This window comes from Macaca mulatta, chromosome 2 (genome assembly GCF_049350105.2).
Source record: "Macaca mulatta isolate MMU2019108-1 chromosome 2, T2T-MMU8v2.0, whole genome shotgun sequence".
Lineage (NCBI taxonomy): Eukaryota > Metazoa > Chordata > Mammalia > Primates > Cercopithecidae > Macaca > Macaca mulatta.
In genome coordinates, this window is record NC_133407.1 from 52,943,424 (window position 1) to 52,968,135 (window position 24,712).

General features: G+C 36.2%; 1 protein-coding gene and 1 non-coding gene across 4 annotated transcripts in view; one reads left to right on the forward strand and one right to left on the reverse strand.

Moving 5' to 3' along the window:
• The window catches only part of RNF13 (ring finger protein 13), a 161,940-nt gene that overhangs the window by 120,050 nt on the left and 17,178 nt on the right, over positions 1–24,712 (forward strand). For 2 of the 3 annotated variants that reach the window (XM_028843772.2, XM_015131793.3), the window contains exon 8: positions 5,778–5,871. In XM_028843772.2, coding sequence (XP_028699605.1) covers positions 5,778–5,871 — 94 coding nt within the window. Of the gene's footprint in view, positions 1–3,949; positions 4,019–5,777; positions 5,872–24,712 lie in introns of all 3 variants that reach the window. The other variant, XM_015131791.3, reaches the window with a different exon arrangement.
• LOC114676540 (U6 spliceosomal RNA) lies at positions 1,649–1,753 on the reverse strand. The gene has a single exon (XR_003727603.1). It is a non-coding gene; the product is annotated as a U6 spliceosomal RNA (small nuclear RNA).

Genomic DNA, 24,712 nt, shown 5'->3' on the forward strand with positions numbered 1-24,712 from the left:
ATACGAGCTGGTAATTCCACTTCTGGGTATATACCAAAAAGAATTCAAAGCAAAGACTCGTATGATATTTGTACACCATGTTCGTAGCAATATTATTTACAATAGCCAACGATGAAAGCAACCCAAGTGTACATTGACGGATGAATGGATAAACAAGATGTGGAATATACATACAATGGAATATTATTCAGTGTTTTTAAGGAAGGAAATTCTGACACATGCTGCAACATAGATGAACCTTGAAGACTTTATGCCATGTGAAATAAGCCAGTCGCAAAAGGACAAATACTGATTCTACTTATACGACATACCTAGAGTAGCCAAATTCATGGAGACAGAAACTAGAATGGTGGTTGCCAGGAACTGAGGGGACTGAGGAAGGGGGAGTTATTGTTTCATGGATATAGCGTTTCAGCTTAATAAGATGAAGTCTGTGAATGGATGGTAGTGATGGTAGCACAACAGTATGAATGTACTTAAGCCATCGAACTGTACATTTAAACGTGGTTGAGATAGTAAGGTTTATGTTGTGTATATTTTACCATAATTTAAAAAAAACTAGACAATCAAAATTATAGCTCATAAAACTAAAGCTTTCTCTTACTTTCTAAAATAGTTTTTTTTTTTTAAAGAAAATTTGGGTTATCTATTACTTGACATTTTTGTAGAGGATGCCTATAAAATCATCTAGGTCTAGTGACTTTTTCATAGTTATATAGATATTCAGATGGTTTTCCAGTTCCTACTAAATTGTATTTCTAAGAAATTTCCGGTTTTCAAGTGTAGTGGAATAAAGTGATTTATAATATTCATATATTCAAATAACAATTTAAAGAGAATTTCTACTATTTGTGGAATAAGTTATCTTTATTCATATCCATCTGTGCCTTTCACAATGTTGTCAGAAATTATTGCCTTATTAGTCTTTCACAGAAGTAGGTTTTCATTCAATAAATATTTATTCTGTACCTATGGTGAACTAGGCACTGTTCAAGGGTCTACAGATTCATCAGTAAACAAAATCGGTAAAAATCCCCGATGTTAAGCCGCTTACATTTTGGTAGAACTTAATGCTAAATTCTTTACTTTCTTTATCTTTATCATGAATTTTTGTTCTTATTTTCTTTCTTCTACCTTGTCTGGTTGTATGGCTTTTCTTTTTCTACTTTATTCAGCCAAATGCTTATTTTTTTTTTCTAGTATATGCATTTAGGTTATAAATTTTTCTACAACAATAACTATAGCTGAAACCCACAACTTTTGATAAGGAAAATTCTTGTTTTCATTCGACTTAAATTTAAAAGTTTTTCATTTTAATGTAGGATGTTTCTTTATCACTCTTAATGTTTCAATCCGTATGAAGGGGGAACTCAGTTACTATAACTCTTAGCCCTTCTCTGCCCATTTACTCTTTCCACCTTAGAGGAGATAAAGTGTCTTATCTGTGTGGCATAGTTAGGAAGAATAAATTGGGCACACTTGGCTCAGCTCCACCATCTTTGTTTTGTTATTAACCTGACTTTGGGACATAGATGTTGATTCAGCTCCTCCAGGGTTAGGGCTGGTTCTGCAATTCTGCGACAGGGTGAAGGGAAGGCCTACCTCATTCCAAAGTTGTGTTTGTCTATATCTGAGTGGCTAAGGCAACCTAATTCTATTGCTCAATTAAAAAATTATGTTTCTTGCACCGCACGGGGGTCATGCTAATCTTCTCTGTATCATTCCAATTTTAGTATATGTGTTGCTGAAACAAGTACAAAAAGTTCTGTTTCTCTCTCCAGTGAGTTAGTTGTTTCACCTTCCTCCTTCTGGCAGTTCATGGTCTTATTTCTCAAGTTATTTAGAATCTAGGTGGCATGCTGATTATAACACCCCCTCAGAAAAGTAGATATTCATTACGATTTGTTCTGTGACTTATAAATTATTTCAGTACAGTTTTACATTTCCAAAGTATGTATTTTTTTCCTATTGATTTCTAATTCAGTTGTGTTGAGGTAAGAAAACATTGTATGTTATGGATTCTTTGTGGCATGGTTTTCTGATTAAATTTTGTAAACATTCCCTGTGTGTGAAAAGACACGAAGGGCAGTTCTGTGTTCATTAGTTCGAACTTGTGAATTTGTTTTGTCTAATTTTTTAACAGTTTTATTGAGATATAATTAACATAAAAATTAACTCATTTAAATGCACAATTCAATAATTTTATTTGCAGAATTATGCAACCATCACCACAATCGTTAATAATTTTCTGCGTTCTTTTCTATTTTCTGAAGCTGTGCTAAGAATAGAACAATCTTATGAGCCACATTTTATTATAATTTTAAATTTTCTAGTAGCCAAATTTAAAAGGTTAAAAAAAGAAAACAGATGAGATTAATTTTAATACTATATTTAACCCAATAAATCTAAAATATATAACAACATTCAATTAATACAAATATATGATATTTTTACATTCTTTTTGTACAGTGTCTTCATAATCTGGTGTCTACTTTATACTTACAGCACATCCCAATTCAGACTATCTATGTTTCAAGTGCTCAGTAGTCACATGTACTTGGTGGTTACCAAAATTGGACAGCACAGATCTATAGTCTTAACAATTTTTTGTGTGCTTACGCTATAAGTTGCTGAGCTTGTGAACGTATGTATTTCACTCTTTTGTTTCTAGATAAGGTGTTGTTTTTATTGTTGTCATGACTCTCCTAATGATGCTTTTTTCCTTAAATTCTATTTTGCTTGATATTCTAGGCTTCTTTTGCTTAATAGATCTTTATCCCTTTATTTTATTTTTTATGTTAATTTGGTTATTTTATGCAGGATCTTGCTCTGTCACCCAGGCTGGAGTGCAGTGGCACAATCATAGCTCACTATAACCTCAAGTGATCCTCCCACCTCAGCCTCCCAAGTAGCTGGGACTAGAGGCGCACATCACCATGCCCAGCTAATTGTTTTTATATTTTTTTTTGTAGAAATGGGGCCTCTCTGTGTTGCCTAGGCTAGTCTCAAACTCCTGGGCTCAAGCAGTCCTTCAGCCTTGGCCTCCCAAAGCACTGGAGTTACAGGTGTGAGCCACTGCACCTGGTCCTATCCCTTTATTTTTTACTTTTATTTTTGTCCTAATGTATCATTCAGTTTTTATCTTGTGTCTTGTAAATAGCATATGATTGGAATTTTTTTCTTATACAATGTGATATACTCCCTTTAAATACTGGTGAATTTAATCCACTTAACATATATTGTGATCACATATGTATTTGGATTAATTTCTGTTGTTTACTTTTTATTCTGTTTTTTCTTCTGTGTAAATTTGCATTAATAACTTTTACTTTCTTTTCCCTATTGATATGAAAATTTGCATTATATTGCTCTTTTAGTGGTTACCATTAAACTTTAAAAAAATTTATGGAGGTATGATTTGATATAATAAATTACACATATTTAAATTGTACACTTTGGTAAGTTTTGACATAGGTTTATATGCATATATATATCACATTTGCATATGTATATCACATATGTATCACACATATCATACACATATGTAACAGATATGTATGTATATACCTGTGAAACCACCACCACCACAATCAAGATAATGAGATATTAACCACCCTAAAAAGTTTGGCAATGCCTTCCTTCTGTGCCTTTCAACTTTTCCTTCATCCTCCCCTCGCCACCCTTCTCCATGCCCAGGCAACTACAAATCTGATTTTAGTCACTATAGATTGCTTTGCATTTTCTACAGCTTTGTATAAATGGAATCATAAAGTCTGTACTCTTTTGTGTCTGTCTTCTTTCTGTCACCATAATTATTTTGAGATTTATATATGTTATTGAGTACATGGATTATTCATTCCTTTTTATTGCTGAGATGTATTCCATTGTGTAAATATACCATGATTTGTTTACTCATTTACCTATTGATCAACATTTGGGTTGTTTCTAGTTTTTGGCTTTTACAAATAAAGCTGACATGGACATTTGTTGTATGGAAATATGCTTTCATTTCCATTGGGTAAGTATATCTAGGAGTGGGACAGTTGGGTCACAGGATAAGTGTGTGTTTAGATTCATAAGAAATTGCCAAGCTCTTTTCCAAAGTCGTTGTACCATTTTACAATCCCACCAGAAGTGTATGAGAGTCCCAGTTCCTCCACTTCCATGCCAACACTTGGTGTAGTCAGTCTTTTACATTTTAGTCACCGAATAGGTGTATTGTATTATAGTATTTGTGATTTGAATTTTTGTTTTCCTGTTGACTGCTGACTTTGCACATCTCTTCAAGAGCTTATTTGCTGTTTGTATGTCTTGTATGGTGAAGTATCTTCAAATATTTTGTCCATTTTTTCTGTTGGGTAACTTGTTTTCTTATTATTGAGCTTTGAGAGTTTTTTGTATATATTCTGGATACAAATCCCTTGTGTATACAATTTGCAAATATTTCAGTCTGTGGCTCATCTTTATTTTTAATTTTTAAATTTTATTTATGTATTCATTTATTTATTTATGTTTTGGAGACAGGCTCTCACTCTGTTGCCCAGGCTGGAGTACAGTAGCACAAACATAAATCACTGCAGACTTGACATCCTGGACTCAAATGATTCTCACACTTCAGCCCCCGAAGTAGCTGGAACTACAGGCACACGGCACTGCACCAGGCTAATTTTTTTCTTTTTAGAGATAGGGTCTCACTATGTTGCCCAGGCTGGTCTTGATCTCCTGGCCTCAAACAATCCTCCCGCTTCAGTTGTCTTTTATTTTTTTAACAGTGCCTTTTGAGCAGAGAAGTTCTTAAATTTGACATTCATATTTTTCCTTTGCAAAGGGTGTTTTGGTATTTGGTTTTTGGCCCTGTGTACTTCCTTTTTATTTTTGCAAGCATAGCAATTTATAGTTTAAAATATTTTGTATATTTTATCCAGCATTTCTGAATATTTGTAGTGAAGGTGTTCTGCATTATTTCTGCCCATTATTCTGCAGTAACTAATAAGTGTATGTTTGAAATTTTTATTAGTTTGTAATATATAGGAATATCAACCTTCCCATTAATTTTTATTTTTATTTTATTTATTTATTTATTTATTTATTTATTTATTTATTTTGAGATGGAGTCTCGCTTATTTATTTATTTATTTGTTTATTTTGAGATGGAGTCTCGCTCTGTCACTCAGGCCAGACTGCAGTGGCACTATCTCGGCTCACTGCAAGCTCTGCCTTCCGGGTTCACGCCATTCTCCTGCCTCAGCCTCCCGAGTAGCTGGGACTACAGGTGCCTGCTGCCGCGCCTGGATAATTTTTTGTATTTTTAGTAGAGATGGGGTTTCACTGTGTTAGCCAGGATGGTCTCGATCTCCTGACCTCATGATCCGCCTGCTTTGGCCTCCCAAAATGCTGGGATTACAGGCGTGAGCCACCACGCCCGGCCCCCATTCTTTTTTTTTTTTTTTTTAACCCATTGGAGTCTTTATAAAATCTATAGTTTACCATTTGTATTTTTGCAGGCAAACAGTTGTATGTTTTTTATAATGTCTCTGTCAGTAAATCAAAGGTAATCAAGATCAATTAATAAAAACTTCAAGGGGTAATTTATGGGTTAACTAATCACTAATACGATTTAATGCTTTAATTAATAATACTACTGCAGTTCGAATTTAAATGAATTGAATTGATTTGCAGTAGCTATCCAGAAACTTAAAAGATATTTGTTATTTTAATGGTCACTTTCTATTTGCACATTTAATATCTGACTCCTTTTTTTACTCTTTTATTTTTAGATCACAAAATTTGTTCAGGATAGACATAGAGCTAGAAGAAACAGACTTCGTAAAGATCAACTTAAGAAACTTCCTGTACATAAATTCAAGAAAGGTAAGTATTTGTTTTCTAAATAATTATCTTTAGTTTATTTAAGACTGCAGGATGACTATACTCTTTAAAAAATTTTTTTTAAAAATTATTACACTTTAAATTCTAGGGTACACGTGCACAACGTGCAGGTTTGTTACATAGGTATACATGTGCCATGTTGGTTTGCTGCACCCATCAACATCATTTACATTAGGTATTTCTCCTAACGCTATCCCTCCCTTAGCCCCCCACCCCCCAACAGGCCCTGGTATGTGATGTTCCCCTCCCTGTGTCCATGTGTTCTCATTGGTCACCTTCCACTTAAGAGTGAGAACATGCAGTGTTTGGTTTTCTGTCCTCGTGGTATTTTGCTGAGAATGATGGTTTCCAGCTTCATCCATGTCCCTGCAAAGGACATGACCTCATCTTTTTTTTTATGGCTGCATAGTATTCCATGGTGTATATGTGCCACATTTTCTTTATCCAGTCTAGTATTGATGGACATTTGGGTTGGTTCCAAGTCTTTGCTATTGTGAATAGTGCCACAATACACATTTGTGTGCATGTGTCTTTATAGTAACATGATTTATAATCCTTTGGGTATATACCCACGAATGGAATTGCTGGATCAAATGGTATTTCTGGTTCTAGATCCTTGAGAAATTGCCACACTGTCTTCCACAATGGTTGAACTAATTTGCACACCCACCAACAGTGTAAAAGCATTCCTATTTCTCCACATACTCTTCAGCATCTGTTGTTTCCTGAGAAAACAACAGATTTCTATTTCTCCACATCCTCTCCAGCATCTGTTTTTTCCTGTTTTTTTTTTTTTGTTTTTTGTTTTTTGTTTTTTTTTGAGATGGAGTCTCACTCTGTCACCACCCAGGCTGGAGTACAGTCGCACAGTCTTGGCTCACTGCAGCCTCCACCCCCCAGGTTCAAGCGATTCTCCTGCTTCAGCCTCCCGAGTAGCTGGGATTATAGGTCCCTGCCACTGCACCCGGCTAATGTTTGTATTTTTAGTAGAGACGGGGTTTCACCATCTTGGCCAGGCTCGTCTTGGACTCCCCTCGTGATTCACCCACCTCAGCCTACCAAAGTGCTGGGATTGCAGGTGTAAGCCACTGTGCCCGGCCTGTTTTCTGACTTTTTAAGACTATACTCTTGTTCTACCTTCTGTCTCCCTACCATAAACTCTGCCTAACGCTAAGTAGACTTTCAGTTAAGAATGAATGTGAGAGATGATCTTTTGCTGTGATGACCTGGTGAAGGCAGGAAAGGGATGCACAGTCTGCAGAGAATTTAAAAACAATAATTAAACTAACCAAAATGCTTATAAATATTATCACCATGTGCCATTAGTTCTTAACAATGTCAGTGGATAAAATATTTTTCTGCACCAGGTGGACTACTCCCACTTACCTTCCTCCTATTCTGTCTCCCATGATATAACACTGTATAGTGTTGTATTAATTAAACACATAGGTAGCTGTTATATATCATCACTTATATATATCATCTTAATTTTCATACTTTTATGAACTGTATACTATTATCATTTTCCCTTTATAGATGAGGAAAAATAGGGTCAGGGACATTAGGAATTTTAATATCACATAGCCAGTTTTGACAGAACTACAGGAGAGGTGTGACTATAATACCATAGCCAATGTAAGTTTCCCCTATAGTATAGTTTCTCTGTGGTTTAGTGACCTTTTAGTGCAGATATCTACTTGATAAATCCTTTTGGCTGGGATTTATCAAGTAGATATCTGATAATACCCAGACTTCATTTTCATATACCATAACCCAGACTTCATTTTCATATACCAGTAAAAGTATTCTGTTTTTTAATTCAGCAGTGAAAAAGTGTAGGGAGTGGAGGGAGAAAATAGAGAAAAAGACAATAAAACATAGTTCTGCCACATTTTTATTTTTCAAATAATAAAATGTTTTATAAACCTGCCATTTAACATTAACGTTTAAAAAACAGAACACTTAACAAAAAAGTAGGAAAAAGAACATCATGTTAAAATAATGAATAGACATTTCTAAAAATGCACTGCATTTTACATTTACCTTATCATTATACAGTGATTTACATTATCATTATACAGTGTGGATTAGTTAATAGTTTTTTTGTTTTGTTTTGTTTTTAAGAGATGGGGTCTCATCTCACTGTGTTGCTGAGCCTGAGCTTGAACTCCTGGGCTCAAATGATCATCCCACCTCAGCTTCTCATGTAACTAAGACTATAGGCATGTGCCCCTGGGCCCAGCTTGGATTAATTAAGATTTCTACATAGACCAGAACTAGTTTGAAGATTAGGAATTACTTTTTTAGGCTTCATTTTGTGTGTTAAAAATATGTTTAAAAAGGCTGGGCACGGTGACTCACACCTGTAATCCCAGCACTTAGGGAGTCCGAGGCAGACGGATCACGAGGTCAGGAGATCGAGACCATCCTGGCCAACATGGTGAAACCCCATCTCTACTAAAATACAAAAAAATTAGCCATAGTACCAGCTACTCAGGAGGCTGAGGCAGGGGAATCACTAGACGGATCACGAGGTCAGGAGATCGAGACCATCCTGGCTAACATGGTGAAATCCCGTCTCTACTAAAATACAAAAAAATTAGCCATAGTACCAGCTACTCAGGAGGCTGAGGCAGGGGAATCACTAGACGGATCACGAGGTCAGGAGATCGAGACCATCCTGGCCAACATGGTGAAATCCCGTCTCTACTAAAATACAAAAAAATTAGCCATAGTACCAGCTACTCAGGAGGCTGAGGCAGGGGAATCACTTGAACCTGGGAGGCAGAGGTTGCAGTGAGCCAAGATCACTCCACTGCAATCTAGCTTGGTGACAGAGCAAGACTCCTTCTCAAAAAAAAAAAAAGAAGTTTAAAAAATGGTGATGTTGTCCTGGGTTTAAAGGGAATGCATGTCATTGGCTTTTCCTCTGAGTAAGATGGGTAGCTATAGTAGGATTTTGAACAGAGGAGAGAGAGAATGTCTCAGTTAACTGTTAAAAGGATCCTTCTGCTGGCATATTAAGAATAGGTTATTAGAGGGCAAAGGGTGTAGACAGAGAGAACAGACAGGAAAGTTATTGTAGTAATTCAGGTGTGATATAAATGTGGCTTGGGCTGATTATCAGTGGAGAAGAAATCTTCAAATCCTGGCTATATCTGGAGATGGAATATACTGAATTTACTGATGGACTAGATATTGGGAGAGGAGACAAGGATGACTCCAGATTTTTTGGTCTGAACAACAAAATGGATGGTCTCTCTATTTAAGGAAAGTCCTTAAATAGAAATAAGGATGGTTAATGTATGAAAGAGCAGGTTTTAGCAGGGAAATTGGAAGGTTGGTATTGAACATAATGGAATTTCAGATGTCTATTAGATGTTAGAAATGAGTCTGGAGTTTAAGACAGAGGTCTGAACTGGAAATACTGGCACGAAAATACATTTAAATCATTAGACTGGATGAGATTACCAAGAGAGTGAGTACAGATAGAAGAATACCAAAGACACTGAGGGGCATACCATCATTAAGTAGAAGAGGAATCAGAAGTGGCAGCAGTGGAAACTGAGAAGGTGTGACCAATTACACAGGAAGAAAATCAGGAGAGCATGATTTACCAGAAACCCAGTGATGCAAATCTATCAGGGAGCAAGGAATGCTAACCTGTGTCAGTGCTCCTGAACATACGTAAAATGAGAGCTCAGTATTAACCATTAGAGACTATTGATGATCTTGATGAGCAGTTGACAGAGTGGTCAGGCCAAAAATCTGATTGTGGTAGATTTAAGAAAGAATGGAAAGAGCAGAATTGGAGATAATTTTTTAAAGAAGTTTAACTAAAAAAAGGAGCAAAGAAATGGGGTCATAGCTGGTGGGGGAAGTTGAGTCAAGAAATAACAGCATGTTTGTTTGCTAAAGGAAATTGATGATACAGGTGACAGATGGGAGAGTTCCTGTAATGTTCTTGAGAAGGCAAGAGGAGATTGGATCTCTTGCACAAAAAGGCGGACTGGCCTTAGGTAGTATCATAGAGACTTGAGCTAAGGGAAAGTAGAATATGTGGGTGAAAAATCACAATAGGTGGGTATTTGTAGTGGTGTGTCTGTGGAAATGTTCTTTGCTTTCATTTCTCTCAGTTACTTAGGAAATCACCAACTGAGGGTGAGGACAGAGGAGGAGGTATTGGAGCTTTTAAGAACAGAGGTATAAAATACTGTTATTCCAGGAGAGTAGGAGGAGGAGTGGACTAGGGAAATATAATATGGTTGCTTGGCAGCCTGAACCCATTAGGAACCCATCAGCATAACTGTTTTTCTCTATGGAGTGGTGTTTATCATCACTTTTTTCAAAATGTGAAGTATAACATTTATACAGAAGAGTATGTAGGATACATATTTCTAGAACCATCCAGTTCAAGAGATAGAACATTACTACCACCCTAGGAGCTATTATGTTCCCTTCTAGATAAATAATCCTTTTTTGTCCTCTGGAGGTAATGACTATCCTGGCTTATGATAATTTCACTGCCTTTCTTAAGTTGTACCACATATGAATGCATACCTAAACAGTTGGCTTAATTTTGCCTATTTTTGAATTATATTTTTCTTACCTCTTATTAATTTTTTAATGAAATTTATACACTTTATTGCATGTAGGTATAGTTCATTTACTTTCATTCCGTCTTTTAAAGATTTTACTTATCCACTTTACTGTTAATTGATGTTCATTTTTTTTCAGTTTAGGGCTATTATAAACCATACTTTTGAGAATATACTTGTACATATATCCTGTTGCATATGTCCATGAATTTCTTTAGTATATATACCTAGAAGTAGATTAATTTGATCATAGTATATACCTATTTTCAATTTTATTGGATAATGCAAAATCATTTCCAAAGGGATGGATGGTACCAGTTTCTACTTTCACCAACAGTGTATAGGAGTTCTTGTTGTTCCATGTATTTATCCAATACTTTGTACTGGACTTTTAAATCTTAAAAGGACTTTTAAATCTTAGCCATTCTGGTGAGTTTATAACTCATTGCTGTTTTACTTTTTATTTCCCTTCTTGCAATGAGGTTAAATATCTGTTCACATTATTTGCCAGTTGGATTTTCACTTTCACGAAGTACCTTTCATGATATATGCCCATGTGTCTGTTCCATATGTGGGAAAAATTCTTTATATGTTCCTACAAGCCCCTCTGAAAGTGTAGTGTATGGCAATTTAGTTCTTCAGTAATTTTGTGTGTTTTAACTGTCTTTTTCTAGTTTATGGACCAAAATTCTTGATTTTCATGGTAGTGTTCTTCTATTTTTGTTTTGTTTTGTTTTGATTTGATTTTTTTTTTTTTGAGACGGAGTCTCGCTCTGTCCCCCAGGCTGGAGTGGAGTGGCGCGATCTCGGCTCACTGCAAGCTCTGCCTGCCAAGTTCACACTATTCTCTTGCCTCGCCCTCCTGAGTAGCTGGGACTACATGCACCCGCCACCATGCCTGGCTCATTTTTTGTATTTTTAGTAGAGACAGGGTTTCGCCATGTTAGCCAGGATGATCTCGATCTCCTGACCTCATGATCCGCCCACCTTGGCCTCCCAAAGTGCTGGGATTACAGGCATGAGCCACCGCGCCCAGCCTCTTCCATGTTTTTAAAGAACATTTTGTATCCCAAGATCATACAGATGTTATTTTATATTACCTTCTGAAAGCTTTGTATTTTTGTCTTTTGTGTTTAATCCACATGAATTGATTGTGTAAAATTGGAGTCCAATTTTTTTTCCAGTTTGATATTTTATATAAGGGTATCCAGTTGTTCCAGAGCTAATTATTGAAAATACACTGTTCTACAGTGTCACCTCTGATGTAAATTAAGGTCCAGATATGTGTGGGTTTGTTTCTGGATTTCTCTTGGTTTTATTGTTTAACCATGTATCAGTATCACACTGTTTCAGTTACAGTAGGTTTATGGTAAGACCTGATAGAGCTAGTCTTCCCACTTTGGTTTTTTCAATAGTGTTTACCTATGTTTAACACTTTGCCTTTCCACTTAAAGGTAAAAATTGATTTGCCATGGCCACCCCACCTCCAAGTATATGCACAAAAAAAAGATTATATTTTTTATTGTAGCAGAATACACATAGCATAAAATTTATCATTTTAATCATTTTAAAGTACCTTCACATTGTTATGCAACAATCACCACCATCCATCTCCAGACCTCTTTATCTTCCCAAACTGAAATTCTGTACCAGTTAAATAGTAACTCCCCATTTCCGCTTCCCCTTAGCCACTGGCATCTACTATTCTACTTACTGTCTCTGAATTTGACTATGTAGGTACATCACGTAAGTGGAATTGCCTGATATTTGTCCTGTTTCTGACTTATTTCACTTACCATAATGTTTTCAAGGATTATCCATGTTGTAGCATATATCAGAATGTCTTTACTTTTTCTGGCTGAATAATAGTCTGTTGTGTATTTTTACCACATTTTGTTTATTTATTTATCTATTAGTGAATACGAGTTGGTTACACCTTTTGGCTATTGTAAATAATGCTGCAATGAACATTGATAAAAAAGTATCTGTTTGAGTCCATGGATTCAATTATTTTGGGTATATACCAAGGAGTGATATTGTGTAACTTTATGAGGAACCTGGATACTGTCTTCCACACTTACTGTACTGTTTTACATTCCCAGCAGCAATGCTCAAGGGTTCATATTTCGCCACATCCTTGTCAACACTTGCTGTATTCTGTTCTTTTGTTTTAATATAGCTATCCTAATGGGTATGAAGTGGTACCTTAATGTGGTTTTATTTGCCTTTCCCTACTGACTAATGATGTTGAGCATCTTTTCTTGTGCTTATTGTCTACTTGTATATTTCCTTGGGCAAATTGTCTGTTCAAGTACTTTGCTCATTTTCAATTGGGGTGGTTTATCATTTTGTTCTTGAGTTATTGGAGTTCTTTGTATATTCTAGATAACATGATTTGCAAATATTTTTTCACATTCTTGTCAGTTGTCACTTTCTTGATAATGTCCTTTTATGTACAGAAGTTTCAAATTTTGATATAGTCCAATTTACCTTTTTTCTTTTTTTTGCTTATGATATGAAGCATAAGCAAAAACTTTTTTTTTTTTTTTTTGCTTATGAAGGAAATTAAAGAAGACCTCAATAAATGGAAAAGCATCCCACATTCATGGATTGGAAGACTTAATATTGTTAAGATATCAAGACTACCCAAAGCATTCTACAAATTCAGCACAATTCCTATCAAAATTCCAAGAACTTTTTTGCAGAAATGAAAAGTTTAAATTTTGATTAAGTCCAGTTTACCTTATGATGTCATATCTAAGAATACATTGCTAAATCCAAGATCATAAAGATTTACCCCTATGTTTTCTTCAAAGTTTTATGGTTTTAGCTTATATTTAGGTCTTTTATCAATTTAGAGTTCATTTTTATATATAGTAAATACGAGGTAGGGCTCCCGGCTTATTTTTTTGTATGTGGAAATCCAGTTATCCCAGCACCATTTGTTGAAGAGACTGTTTTCTCATTGAATATCTTGGCACTCTCATCAAAAATAAATTGGCCATAGATGTATGATTTTATTTATGGACTGTCAGGTACATTCCTTTGGTCTATATGATTATCCTTATGCGAGTCCCACACTATTTTGATTACTCTAGTTTTGTAGTAAGTTTTGAAACTAAGAATTGTGAGTCCTCTACATTTGTTGTTCTTTTTCAGTATTTTAGCTATTCAGGGTCCTTTGCAATTCCATAATAACTTGAGAATAATTTGAGGATAGAACTTTCTATTTTTGCAAAAAAGTTATTAGAATTTTGATAGGGATTGTGATAAATTTGTAGATTGCTTTGGGTAGTCTTGACATCTTAACAATATTAAGTCTTCCAATCCATGAATATGGGATGCTTTTCCATTTATTGATGTCTTCTTTAATTTCCTTCAGGAGTGTCATGTAATTTTCAGTCTATAAGTCTTTAATCTCCTTAGATTTATTTCTAGGTATTTTATTATTTTAGATACTATTATGAATAGAATTCCTTTCTAAATTTCTTTTATGGATTGTTCATTGCTGATATGGAGAAACACAACTGATTTTTATGCATTGATCTTACAACTTACAAGTTTGATGAATTTGTATATAGCGCTGGTAGCTTTCTTGTGGATTCTTGGGGATTTCCTATAGAGCAGATTGTATTAGCCTGTTCTCACACTACTATAGGAAATACCCAGGACTGGGTAATTTATAAATGAAAGGTTTAATTTACTCACAGTTCCATATTGCTGGAGAAGCCTTAGGAAACTTATAATCATGGTGGAAGGCAAAGGAGAAGCAGACATCTTCTTTTCTAATATATATATTCAGTGCTATAAATTTCCCTGCACTGCTTTCATTGCATTTTACAATTTTTTAGTTATATGTAATAGTTGTACATATTTATGGCATACATGTTATATTTTGATACATGCATACAATATGTAATGATCAAATCAGGATAATTGGGATATTCATCACCCCAAGCAATGATCATTTTTGTGTTATGTGTTGGGAATAATTCAAAGCTTCTCATCTAGCTATTTGAAATATATAACTTTACTGTTAACTATAGTTGCCTCACCATACTATCAAAAACTAGAACTTATTCCTTCTAACTGTTTCTGTACCCAGTAGCCAACCTCTCTTCACTACCCGCTTCCACCCTTCCCAGCATCTGGTAACCACTAGTTTGCTCTCTACCTCCATCAGATCAGTTTTCTTAGTTCCCACCTACGAGTGAGAACATGGGATATTTGTCTTTCTGGGCTTGGCTTCTGTCACTTGGCATCATGTCCTCTAGTTCCATCCATGTTGCTGCAAATAACAGGGTTTTATTTTTTTATGGCTGAATAGTATTCCATTGTGTGTATATACCACATTTTCTTTATCCATTCATCCATTGATAGATACTTAGGTTGATTCCATATCTTGGCTATTGTGAATAGTGCTGCAGTAAACATGGAAGTACAAGTATCTCTTCAATATACTAATTTTCCTTTCTTTTGGACACATATCCAGCAATGGGATTGCTGGGTCATATGGTAGTTTCATTTTTACTTTTTTGAGGAACCTCAATACTGTTTTCCCTAGTAGCCATACTACTTTATATTCCCACCAGCAGTGCACGGGTGGTCCCCTTTCTCCCACCACATCACATGTTCCTCTTGCATCGTACAATACAGTCATCTCTTCCCAATAGTATCCAAAGTCGTAACTCATTCTGGCATCAACTCAAAAATCCAAAGTCTAAAGTCTCATCTGAGACTCAAGACACATTTCCTTCCACCTATTAGCCCGTAAAATCAAAAACAAATTCTTAACTTCCAAGATACAATGGTGGTGCAGGTATTAGGTAAACATTCCCATTCCAAAAGGGAGGAATTGGCCAAAAGAAAGGGAAATAGGCCCCACACAGGTCTGAAACCTAGCAGGGCAGACATTAAACTTTAAAGCTCCAACATAATCTTTGACTCTGTGTCCCACATCCAAGGACACTGGTGCAAGGGGTGGGCTCCCATGGCCTTGGGAAGCTCCATCCCCATGGCTCTCACAGGTTGGAGTCTGGTGTCTATGCCTTTTCAATGCTGAGGGTGCAAGCTTCTGGTGGCTCTACCCTTCTTGGGTCTGGACAGTAGCAGCCCAGTTTCCATAGCTTCACTAGACTGTCCTGGTAGGGAGTCTGTGTTGGGGATCCAACCTCACATTTCCCCTCAATACTGCACTAGCAGAGTTTCTGTCTGGGGGCTATGTCCTGTGACAGACTTCTGCCTGGGACCCAGGCTTTCTAATACATCCTCTGAAATCTAGGTTGGAACCTGGCAAGCATTCTTTTCTTTTGAATACTGCACACCTACAGCCTTAATACCACATGGAAGCCACCAAGGATTACAGCTTGTGCTCCCCAGAGCAGTGCCCCAAACTGTACCAGGGTCCCTTTGGAGCTGAGGCTGGAGCTGGAGGAGCCAGGATGCAGGGAGCAGCCTCTTAAGATGGTGCAGGGCAGTGGCTCCCCAGGCCTGACCCACTAAACCATTTTTTCCTCCTAGGCCTCTGGGCTTGTGATGGGATGGGCTGACTTTTGAGGCTTTTTTTTTTTTTTTTTAATTGTCTTAGATATTAGCACTTGGCTCTCTTTTAGTAATGCTAATCAAAAGTGGTTGGTTCACAGCCCACTTGTATTCTTTTGAATGCTGCACACCTACAGCCTTGATACCACATGGAAGCCACCAAGGATTACAGCTTGCACTCTCCAGAGTAGCTATTGTAAATGAGATTACTTTCTTGATTTATTTTTCAGATTGTTTGCCGTTGGCATATACAAATGATACTGATTTTTGTATGTCGATTTTGTATCCTGCAACTGTACTGAATTTGCTATTAGTTCTAACGTTTCTTTTCTTTTTTCTTTGTTCTTTTTTTTTTTGAGATGGAGTCTAGCTTTGTCGCCCAGGCTGGAGTGCAGTGGCTCCAGATCTTGCAGTGGCTCCAAGATCTCGGCTCACTGCAACCTCCGCCTCCCAGGTTCAAGCAATTCTCCTGCCTCAGCCTCCCAAGTAGCTGGGACTACAGGTACCCACCACCATGCCCAGCTCATTTTTGTATTTTTAGTAGAGATGGGGTTTCACCATGTTGGCCAGTCTGGTTTCAAACTCCTGACCTCAAGTGATCCACCTGCCCCAGCCTCCCAAAGTGTTAGGATTACAGGCGTGAGCCACCATGCCCAGCCTCTAACAGTTTCTTGATAGAGTTTTCTTTGGTTTTTAAAATATACAATCATGTCGTCTGTGAACAAGGTTAATTTGACTTCTTCCTTTCCAGTTTGGTAGTTTTCAGCAGTGAAGCCATCTAGTCCTGGGCTTTTTCTTTGATGGGAGACTTTTAATTACTGTTTCAGTTTAATTACTTGCTATTGGTCTGTTCAGACTTTCTTTTTCTTTATGGTTCAGTCTCAATAGGTGCTACATGTCTATGAATTTGTCCATTTTTTCTAGGTTATCTAATTTGTTGGCATATAATTATTCATAAAATCTCTAATGATTCATTATATTTCTAGTATATTGATTGTAATGTTTTTGTTTCATTTATACTTTGAGTGTTTTCTCTTTTTCTCGTTAGTCTAGCGAAAAGTATGTTGACTTTATCTTTTCAAAAAACAATTTTTTCTTTCAGTTATCTTTTGTGTTTTTTCAGTCTGAATTTTATTTCTGCTCTGATCTGTATTATTTCTTTCTACTAATTTTAGATTTTGTTTATTCTTGTTTTTCTAGTTCCTTGAGGTGGATGGTTCAGTTGTTTATATGAAGGTTTTCTCCTTTTTTGATGGAGGTGCTTATTGCTATGAACTTCCTACTTAGTATTGCTTTTGCTTGTCCCATAGATTTTGATGTGCTGTGTTTCCATTTTCATTAGCTCAAAAAAATTTTTATATTTCCTTTTTAATTTATTTATTGACCCATTTTTTTTTTATTCAGGAGCATGTTTAATTTTCACATACTTATAGTTTTCAAAGTCCCCCCCCCCTGCCTTTTTTTTTCTGAGACAGTGTCTCACTCTTTTGCCCAAAGCTGGAGTGCAGTTGCACAATCTCAGCTCAGTGCAGTATCAACCTCCCAAGTAGCTAGGCGGTCAGGCATGTACGACTACACCCAGCTAACTTTTTTGTAGAGATGAGGTTTTACCATGTTGCCCAAGGCTGGTCTCGAACTCCTGGACTCAAGTGATCTGCCTGCGTCAGCCTCCCAGATTGCTGGGATTACAGGCATGAACCACCACACTTGGTCCAAAGTTCCTCTTTAAAAAAGAATAAAAATCTTAATTTTATTCTGCTGTGGTCAGAAAAGATACTTGTTATGATTTTGACTTTTTTGAGTTTGCTGAGACTTGTTTTTTCTCCTAATGTGATCTGTCCTGGGGAATGTTCCATGTGCTGATGAGAAGAATGTATATTTCACAGAGTTGGATGAAGTGTTCTGTAAATGTCAGTTATCATTATATAGTGATGCTTTTTGTCTTTTTTTATAGTGTTTGATGTTTATCTGATATAAATATAGCTATTACTGCTCTTTTTTGTTTTCCAATTGCATGGAATATCTTTTTCTACCCCTTTACTTTCAGTCTATGTGTCTTTATAGGTAAAGTGAGTTTCTTATCGGCAGCAGATCATTGGGTTCTGTTTTTCTATTCATTTAATCACTCTTTGTCTTTTAATTAGAACATTTAGTTCATTTACAGTGTTATTATTGGTAGGTGAGAACTTAAAAACTCCTGTCATTTTGTTGTTTGTTTTCTGGTTGTTTTGTAACTCTTCTTTTACTTTCTTTGTGTTTTTTTGTTTTTGTTTTTGTTTTTTTTGAGACAGAGTCTTGCTCTGTCACCCAGGCTGGAGTGCAGTGGCTGGATCTCAGCTGACTGCAAGCTCCGCCTCCTGGGTTTACGCCATTCTCCTGCCTCAGTCTCTCAAGTAGCTGGGACTACAGGTGCCCGCCACCATGCCCGGCTAGTTTTTTGTGTTTTTTAGTAGAGATGGGGTTTCACTGTGTTAGCCAGGATGGTCTCGATCTCCTGACCTCGTGATCCGCCTGTCTCGGCCTCCCAAAGTGCTGGGATTACAAGCGTGAGCCACCGCGCCCGAACCTTCTTTTACTTTCTTTTCTTTCTTTCTCTTTCATCTTTCTTTATGATTGTGCAGATTTCTCTGGTAGTATGTTTTAATTCCTTGCTGTTTATTTTTAGTGTTTCCTATTATAGGTGTTTTGCTTTGTGGTTACTATGAGGCTTATAAAAAACATCTTATAAGTTATTTTGAATATATGAGAACTCAGTGTTGATCACAAAGAAAAAGACAAAAAACTTTACATTGTAATTTCATCCCCTGACACACATTTTGACCTCTTGTTGACACAATTTACATCTTTTTATATTGCCTGACTTTTAACAGATAGTCGTAGTTTTTATTTTGGTAGATTTAGTCTTCATACTAGAGATACCACAGTTACAATATTAGAGTATTCTAAATTTGTATACTTTTACCAATGACTTTTATAACTTCAGATATTTTCTTGTTGCATATTAGTGTCCTTTTGTTCCAGACTGAAGGACTACCTTTGACATTTTTTATAAGATGAATTCCTTCAGCTTTTGTTTGTTTTCAAAAGTCATTATCTCTCATTTATGGTCGAAGGATAGCTTTGCTGGGGACAGTATTCTCAGTTGGCAGTTTTTTGTTTTTTTTTTTCCTTTAGCTTTTTAGTATGTCATCCCACTCCCTTCAGGCATGTATGGTTTCTACTGGATGTCCATTAACAGATGAATTAGAGCTCTTCATATGTTATGCTTCTTCTTTTTTTCCTGCTTTTATGCTCCTCTTTTTGTTTTTGACTTTTGAGAATTTGATTATTGTATGGTCTTATTGGGGTTTAATCTGTTTGGTAATCTTTGGCCTTCTGTGCCTGGATATTTATCTTTCTATAGATCTGGAAAGTTTTCTGTTATTATTTCTTTAAATAAGCTCTCTACCCCTTGCTCTTTCTGAACTCTGTCTTGAAGGACAATGACTCTTAAATTTGCTCTTTTTGGGCTATTTTCTAGATATTACATGTGTTCTTCCTTTTTATTCTCCTATGTCTCCTCTCTTTATATATTTTCAAATTGTCTTTGAGCTCACCAATTCTTTCTTCTGCTTCATTAGTTCTGTTAAAACCCTCTCATGCATTTTCAGTTCAGCCAATGTATTTCACAATTCCAAGATTTCTATTTTTTTAATTTTTTAAATCTCTTTGTTAAATTTTTCTGGTAAGTTTCTAAAATGTTTTACTCTGCTATCTTGGAGTTCCCCAGGTTTTTCCAAAATTGCTATTTTGAATTCTTGATCAGAGAACTTACACATCTTCATCTCAGGTTGGTAGGGTGTCACTGGCTCCTTGCTTTGTAAATTTGGGAAGGTCGTGCTTCCCTATTTGATGTTGTTTCTTACAGATGTACATTTATGTCTTCACATTGATTTGTTATTTATTCTAGTTTTTGCTGTCTCCCTTTGCTTGGTCTTTCAGGTATGGTTTGTTGCATTCTCTTAGACTTAGATCACTGCCTTCTTTTCAGCACTAGATGGCACCCTAAGCCCAGGTTTGCTTGGCTTTCACAAAAGTTCAGAGCACTCACCATCTAGGGTTAGGGGATGTTCCAAAGGGGATTCCCTGGCTGGGGTTGGTGGGGAAGGGAATTAGCTAGGAGTTTGTGCCCAGAGGACCCGTGGAATGTGCTTCCTACTGCTGCTGATCCACTGTCCCTCTGATTTGGCGTCTTCTTTGGCTGAGATAAAGAACAGCCCCAAGTTTCCTTTGCTGGAGTTGCTAGCCCTACTTCCACGTTTGTCCATAGCTGTCTTCAGATTTTCTCCCAACAGGCACTAGTAATGCTTCCTGTGGGTTGAGGCAGGAACAGCTTTCCTGCATAGTAACTTTAGACAGTGAGGAAACTGGCTCTCTACCTCAGTCTCAGTTTCTCCAGGATAGGAACCGTAAGTCTTGGGAGACTTTTTTACTCAGTGCCTAATAACTTAAGGGAGGGGCATCATGAATAGAGAAGTCCGTTCTCTCTTCTGCTCATAATTTTTCTTTTCTTTGTGCCACCAAGGATTGTCACAGCCTCAGTTTTGAGTTCTGGAATATTAGTGGTGATAATGTTGTCACTGTATAGTAGTTTTTCATTTTCTGTATGGAAAAAATCAACTCAGATTGCTTCTACTCTGCCATTTTGGTAACACCACTGCATTTTACAAATTTTGATATGTTGTATTTTTATTTTCACATAGCTGAAAATATTTTAAAATTTCTCTTGAGATTTCTTCTTTGACCTACTTGTTATTCAGAAGTGTGTTTTTTAATCTCCACATGTTTTGGAATTTTCCAGCTATCTGTATTTATATATTTCTAGTTTAACTCCATTGTGGTCTGCATGGTAATATTGTAAGATTCTTAGTTTTTTAAAAAATTTGTTAAAGTATACTTTATGCCCCAGAATATGGTCTCTCAGTGGATGAATGTTCCATGTAAGCTGGAAAAGAATGTATATTCTACTTCTTGTTGGATGATGAAGTAGTGTGTACGTCAGTTAAATCCAGTTGACTGGTGCTGTTGAGTTCAGCTGTGACCTTCTTTTCTGCCTGCTGGATCTATTTCAGATAGAGGGGTGTTGATGTCTCTAACTATAATAGCAGATTCATCTGTTTCTCCTTGCAGTTCTATCAGTTTTTGCCTTATATATTTTGGCAGTCTATTAGGTGCATACACATTAAATATTGTTTTATATATATATATATATAATTTAAAAAATTTTTTATTTATTTTGAGACAGAGTCTCACTCTGTTGCCTATTCTGGAGTGCAGTGGTGCGATCTCAGGTCCCTGCAGCCTCTGCCTTCTAGGTTCAAACAATTCTCCTCCTTCAGCCTCCCGAGTAGCTGGGACTATAGGCAAGGACCATCATGCCCGGCTAATTTTTGTATCTTTTAGTAGAGACGGGGTTTCACTATATTGGGCCAGGCTGGTCTCGAACTCCTGACGTCAAGTGATCCACCAGCCCCAAAAGTGCTGGGATTTCAGGCATGAGCCACCGTGCCCGGCCATATTGTTTTTTTGTTTTTTTGTGTGTTTTTTTTGAGAATTGATCCCTTTATTATTATGTAATGCCTCTCTCTTTGTGATGATTTTTCTTGCACTGATGTCTGCTCTGTCTGAAAATATGCTTACTCCCACATTTTTTGGATTAGTGTTAGCGTGATATTTTTGTCAATCTCTTTACTTTTAATCTATGTGTCTTAATTTTTTTTACTTTATTAAAATACTGAGTTTTATTTCACTGTGTATTTTTGCCTCCCCACCACTTCCATGTCTGACCACCACTACTACTATGTCCTGTCATAACATTCCATACATACTAAAAACCAAGCAAAGGGTGGAGTTCCATCTTTAAAAACTAAAGAGGCATTTTGGACAACACATTTTTGGCAACAGAGCCTGGACAACATTTATCAAACACAGTAGGGAAAGTTTTCACTCTGCATTATAAAAAGGACAGCCAGATATCAACTGTTACAGAAGTGAAATAAGATGGAACATTTTTAACAAATTGTTTAAACTATTTTCCTAAAGAGACTTCCTCCACTGCCAGATTTTGAATAGCTTCCTGGTCAGTCACCCGGAAGCATTCTTCACTAAATTGATGAACTGCTTGCATTTTAATGTCTTCTATAGAACTAGGTCCTTTTCGTGTTTTAGGAGTTTTTTCCTGTTTTTTGAAAGATTCTTGTCCTTTTGATCTTGGTGTTGATGGTTTTCAATCTTTTCCATTCTGATTTGTCTTTTGTGCATTTTTGGCTGGAGTATCTCATATAGATTTCCTCACTGGCACTTTTTCTTCAGTTTCCTCATCATCAAAATCATCATCCTCGTCATTTTCATCATCATCATCTTCATCAGCAGCAAGTTGTACTTTTTTCTGTGGAATCTTTCTACCATAAACTTACGGGTTTCACATCCTCCTCCTCTTCATCTCTTCTAACTCTGCATCTTCCTCCACAGCTACTAAGTGCTGTCCACTAATATGCACTGGCCCTGAAGCACACTTCAACCGTAAGATCACTGGTGGTGTTATTTCAAGGCCCCCAAAGGAAACCATTGGCTTTACAGACATTTTCAAAGTTGCCAGTGTCACTTTAATTGGACTGCCTTCATAATTCATTGCCTCTGCTTCAACAATATGCAATTTATCCTTTGCACCAGTTCCTGAACTGACTGTTCTTAAAGATACTGGTGCTCATTTTCATCATTATCCACCTTAAAGTGATAATCTTTGTTGGCCTTTTGTTCACAACTGAAAAGATAGTTCTGGGGCCTCAGGGGGCTCATGTTCATGTCCATCAAATCTTCCATGGGGTGGTGGCATGCACTTAGGTGGGAGAGGTGAACAGAGATAAACAACTACTGCTCCAGAGAACAGCCGCGCAGGACGGGAATCACGCCAGGGTATGTGTCTTCATATTTAAAGTGGGTTTCTTTTCAACAAAATCTAGCTGGTCTTATTTTTGGATCTGATCCACTCTGACAATCTGTCTTTTAATTAGCATATTTAGGACATAGATATTTAAAGTGATTATGAATATAGTTGAGTTAATATCTATTATATTTGTCATTGTTCTGTATTTGTTGCCCCTGTTTCTGTTTTTGTTTCAATCTTTTTTCACCATTTGTGGTTTTAATTAAGCATTTCATATGATTCCACTTTCCTTTCTTAGCATATTAATGTTATTTATGTGTGTGTTTTCTTTTTTAGTGGTTGCCCTAGAGTTTGCATTATACATTTACAACTAATCCAATTTGACTCTCAAATAACACTATACTTCTTTGTGGGTAGTGCAAGTTCCTAATAATAACAAAATATTCCTAATTTCTACCCTCCCTTATATCATTGCTGTTATTCATTTCACTTATATATGTTATACATTAATAGCATAATTGAATATATTATTACTGTTATTATTTTGAACGAACTGCTATTTGTTTGTTCACAAGTAAAATCAAGTAAGAATAAGAAAAGTAGGAGTTTTTTACTTTTACTTATTTCTTCTCCAGGACTTTTCCTTTCTTTATGTAGATCTAAGATTTTGACCTATATCATTCTTCTTCTCTTTAAAGAACTTATTTTAACATATCTCGCAAGTCAGTTCTGTGGGCAAAAATTACCTCAAATTGTGTTTATAAAAGTTTTTATTTTTTCTTCACCTTTTTTTTGCTTGCATTTTTTATTGTAAAAAACACATAATAAATTTACAATCTTAGCCATTTTTAAGTGTACAGTTCAATAGTGTTAAGTATATTTACATTATCGTGCAACTGATCTCTAGAATTTTTTCATCGTGTAACACTTAAGACTTTGTACCCACTAAACACTAATTAAATTCCCTCTCTTCTCTCCAGCCCTTGCTAACCACATTTTTGCTGTTTATTTTCTACAATTTGACTACTTTAGATATTTCATATGAGTGGATTCATACAGTATTTGTTCTTTTGCAACTGGCATATTTTGCTTAGCATAATGCCCTAATGGTTCACCTGTGTTGTGGCACGTGACACAATATTCTTTTTTTAAAAAAATATATTTCATAATACTCCATTTTATGTATATACCATTTTTCCTTTTCCATCCATTGTCAATAGACATTTGGATTGTTTCCATTCTACCCCTTGTCTATTATAAATAATGCTTTTGTGAACATGGGTGAAAATTTATCTTTAAGATCCTGCTTTGAATTCTTTTTGGATATATATCCAGAAGTGGGATTGCTGAATCATATTCTAATTGTATTTTGAATTTTAGAAGTATCTCCTTACTGCTTGCTCTCTGTACTACCTGTACCATTTTACATTCCCATCACCAGTGCACAAGGGTTCTCCACATGCTGAACACTTACATTCTGCTCTTTTGATAGTGGCCATTCTAGTGAGTATGAGTTGATGTCTCATTGTTTTGATTTGTATTTCCCTGATGATTAGTGATGATGAGCATCTTTTCAAGTATTTATTGGCTATTCATATATCTTCTTTGGAGAATTTTCTATTCAAGTCATTTTCTCATTTTTAAATTTTTGTTTTGTATTTTTACTGTTGAGTTGTAGAAGTTCCTTATATAGTCTGGATATTAACCCCAAATCAGATACATGAGTTGCAGTTATTTTTGCCCAGTCCGTAAGTTGCCC